Genomic DNA, 2,815 nt, shown 5'->3' with positions numbered 1-2,815 from the left:
CAGTGGCATGATCTTGGCTCACTGCAACCTATGTCTCCTGGGTTGAAGCGATTCTCCTGCCTCAGCCCCCCACTGCTCTGGGCACGCCTTTGAATTTCTAACCTTCAAATAAAAATTATCCCCTCTGTATTTTTATACCACACACACAGAGTTCCTTGGTTTAAGCACATTCATTATTCATTCTCAGTTTCCATCGTGTTCATTTCTGAACCATATGCTTCCATTTTCTCTGAAGACATAGCACAGAAATTTAAAGTTGTTTTGCAGTTCTTGATTTGCAGTTATTTCTACAGTCATCTTCTAAATTGACTCTAGAAATGCCTAATCATTTCAAATTTTCACTCCTTCAGCCTAATTTCCATTTTGAATATAGCTATTATCTCTCCCATTTATGATTCATTCTTCACACTAGATTCATCTCACGTTACAGCACTAGCCAGGCAAGTCACACTATTAAGTTAATATTAACCTCATGTAGAGTGAGTATGATTTTGGGAAAAATAACCTGCAAAATCAGGGACTTGGAGGTAACAAAAAGGTGGAATATAACCTGAATATGATGGGTCAGAAATTCTGTCATAAGTCAATTTCTTTCGCTTTCTTTCCTTAGCTATAGTTTTCTCTAATCTCCATGAGGCTAATACTCTGCAGGGCGAGAGGAGAATCTCTTGCTTGGATCTATTCAAACTATGGAACAGATAGTTGAAAAAATGACTCTTCATGAAGTTGCCCCTCTTGACAAGGTACCCAAACTACCATTCTTTTTAAATTTTTATTTATTCATTTATTTTTAGAGAGAGGATCTCCCTCTATTGCCCAGCCTGGAGTGCCATGGTGTGTGATCACAGCCCACTGCAGCCTCAAACTCCTGGGCTCAAGCAATCTTTCCACATCCCAGTAGCTAGGACTATAGGCATGTGCCACTACACCCAGATAATTTTAAAATTTTTTTGTAGAGAAAGGGTCTTGCTATGTTGCCCAGGCTGGTCTCATTCTTCTGTGTAGTGTTTAGTGCATATTTTTGGTTTGGGACAAGTTTAGTCATCATAACAATTAAAGTAGTTTCTTTCAAATGCTTGTTTATATTAGGAAAACTTAAAAATTCTAAGTAACTTTAAGTAGTGGATACCGAACCTTGAAACAAAAACATACATATAGTAGAGGAAAAGGGCAAGAACAGAATAAAGATAAAATCTGAATGGATCATTTCTAATACCTTCAGCTATTTCAGAAAGAAAAGTCTGAGACAAAAGAGATGTCTACAGGGAAGAGACATGAGAAGAAATTTCATAACCCAGCAGGATTACCTTACATCCCAGGACTAATGAGTTACAGAGTTTCTCTGAACTTTTAGAAAAATGGATTACTGGTATATAGTTGGATGTGCAGCTTTTCCTTTCATAGGTACTGGCAGGATATTTATGAATTTTTCAGAATTCCAAATTTATATGCAAGTTAAAGATTTTCAAGCACTTTTATGATAATTGAAACTAATCCATACTGAAACAGCTGCCGAATAAAAAAAATAAGATGAAACTTTGTATCCTGATTAATCAAAATGCTGGAACCAGTTGCATTCTTGTGCAATTTCTTCAGAGTATACTTACTGCCATTCTTTGCTTTTCTCCACCACTGAGTACATCCATCCAATCCTGAACACTGTCCCAGCCTCCTTCACGTTCAAGGATATGACCCAACTGGACGTTGTCTAAGTATTCCTTCAGTACCTTTCAGCAAAATGATTAAAGGGAAATCAAACTCAATATAAGCCAACATTCTTAATCTTGGTTTATTTTTTAAACTGGAATCACTATAATTCTATTGTCTGTACCACTCAAAAGATACATTTCAAAAAAGAATGTGGCACAAGGTAGCGCTGAACCGTTCAGCTCCTATCTACACTAAACTTGACAAAATACGTCTAGTAGCTTAAAGGGAATAACACTATTGTACATAATAAAAGGATGATGGCAATGAGAAAACAAACAATAGTGCAAAGGTTAAGATTAACCTCTTTTTAAGCCAAGGGATTATCATCTTACCTCAGCTTAGAAAATCATAATTAATGGCTTTGGAAGGCATTACAGATTAAGATAAACTACCTGGCATTTAAAATACTTAATTGATTAAAATAAACAATCTGAAATGGAGTATTTTCAGTGGATCTAGGATATAAACATTCCCTTACTAAGTCAGATATTCCCTTCCTTTTCTGATCTTCTCGTCCATCTGGATATATCACTTGGTCTCGAAGTGTTCCAAGGGTCATGTAAGGTCTCTGACAGTAGTAGAGCAAAAGTCATTAGAAGCAACATTAAAAAATAAATTAACAAAAGGATCTTTAAATCAAAGATAACTCAAGCTAGGTCTTACTTGAGGAACATAAAATAACTTTCCTCTCTCGGGTTTAGTTAGACGTCCTCCAAAAAGAGGCCATAACTATTAAAAAAAGAGAGAAGGGAGAAGAACAATTGTAAAATTTACAAAGTGGTAGACAGTATGGCAAAATAAGACTGCAAAATTTTGAGCCCAACTTGTACTTACTTCACCAAGAACACGGAAAAGAGAACTTTTTCCGCAGCCATTAGGACCACAAATTAGAACATTAGCCCCAGATTGAACCTGGAAAAAAAAAAAAATCAGTCTGTGAAGTAATTAAATCAAATTAACATATACTCAATGAGCATTTCCTTAGACTCAAGTATTAATAGCTCCTGGCTAATTATAAGCCTTCTAGTTGTCTGTAAATGTAGCATTAGGTAGAGCAGTAAAGAGGTATTGTAAAGGGACCTTTTACTTTGTTTACTTCCAATTC

At 35.8% G+C, this 2,815-nt stretch overlaps 1 protein-coding gene across 4 annotated transcripts in view; it reads right to left on the bottom strand.

The window, feature by feature from the left end:
• Positions 1-2,815, bottom strand: part of ABCD3 (ATP-binding cassette, sub-family D (ALD), member 3) — a 95,347-nt gene that overhangs the window by 12,469 nt on the left and 80,063 nt on the right. For all 4 annotated transcript variants that reach the window (XM_011940013.1, XM_011940014.1, XM_011940016.1 and 1 more), the window contains 4 exons: positions 2,545-2,622; positions 2,374-2,439; positions 2,189-2,278; positions 1,608-1,727 (listed from right to left, as the gene is read on the bottom strand). In XM_011940013.1, the coding sequence (XP_011795403.1) occupies positions 1,608-1,727; positions 2,189-2,278; positions 2,374-2,439; positions 2,545-2,622 (354 nt within the window). The remainder of the gene's footprint in view (positions 1-1,607; positions 1,728-2,188; positions 2,279-2,373; positions 2,440-2,544; positions 2,623-2,815) is intronic.

Source organism: Colobus angolensis, unplaced genomic scaffold (assembly GCF_000951035.1).
Source record: "Colobus angolensis palliatus isolate OR3802 unplaced genomic scaffold, Cang.pa_1.0 Scaffold186, whole genome shotgun sequence".
Lineage (NCBI taxonomy): Eukaryota > Metazoa > Chordata > Mammalia > Primates > Cercopithecidae > Colobus > Colobus angolensis.
The sequence above is the reverse complement of the archived record's forward strand: the minus strand, read 5'-3'. Positions and strand labels throughout refer to the sequence as shown.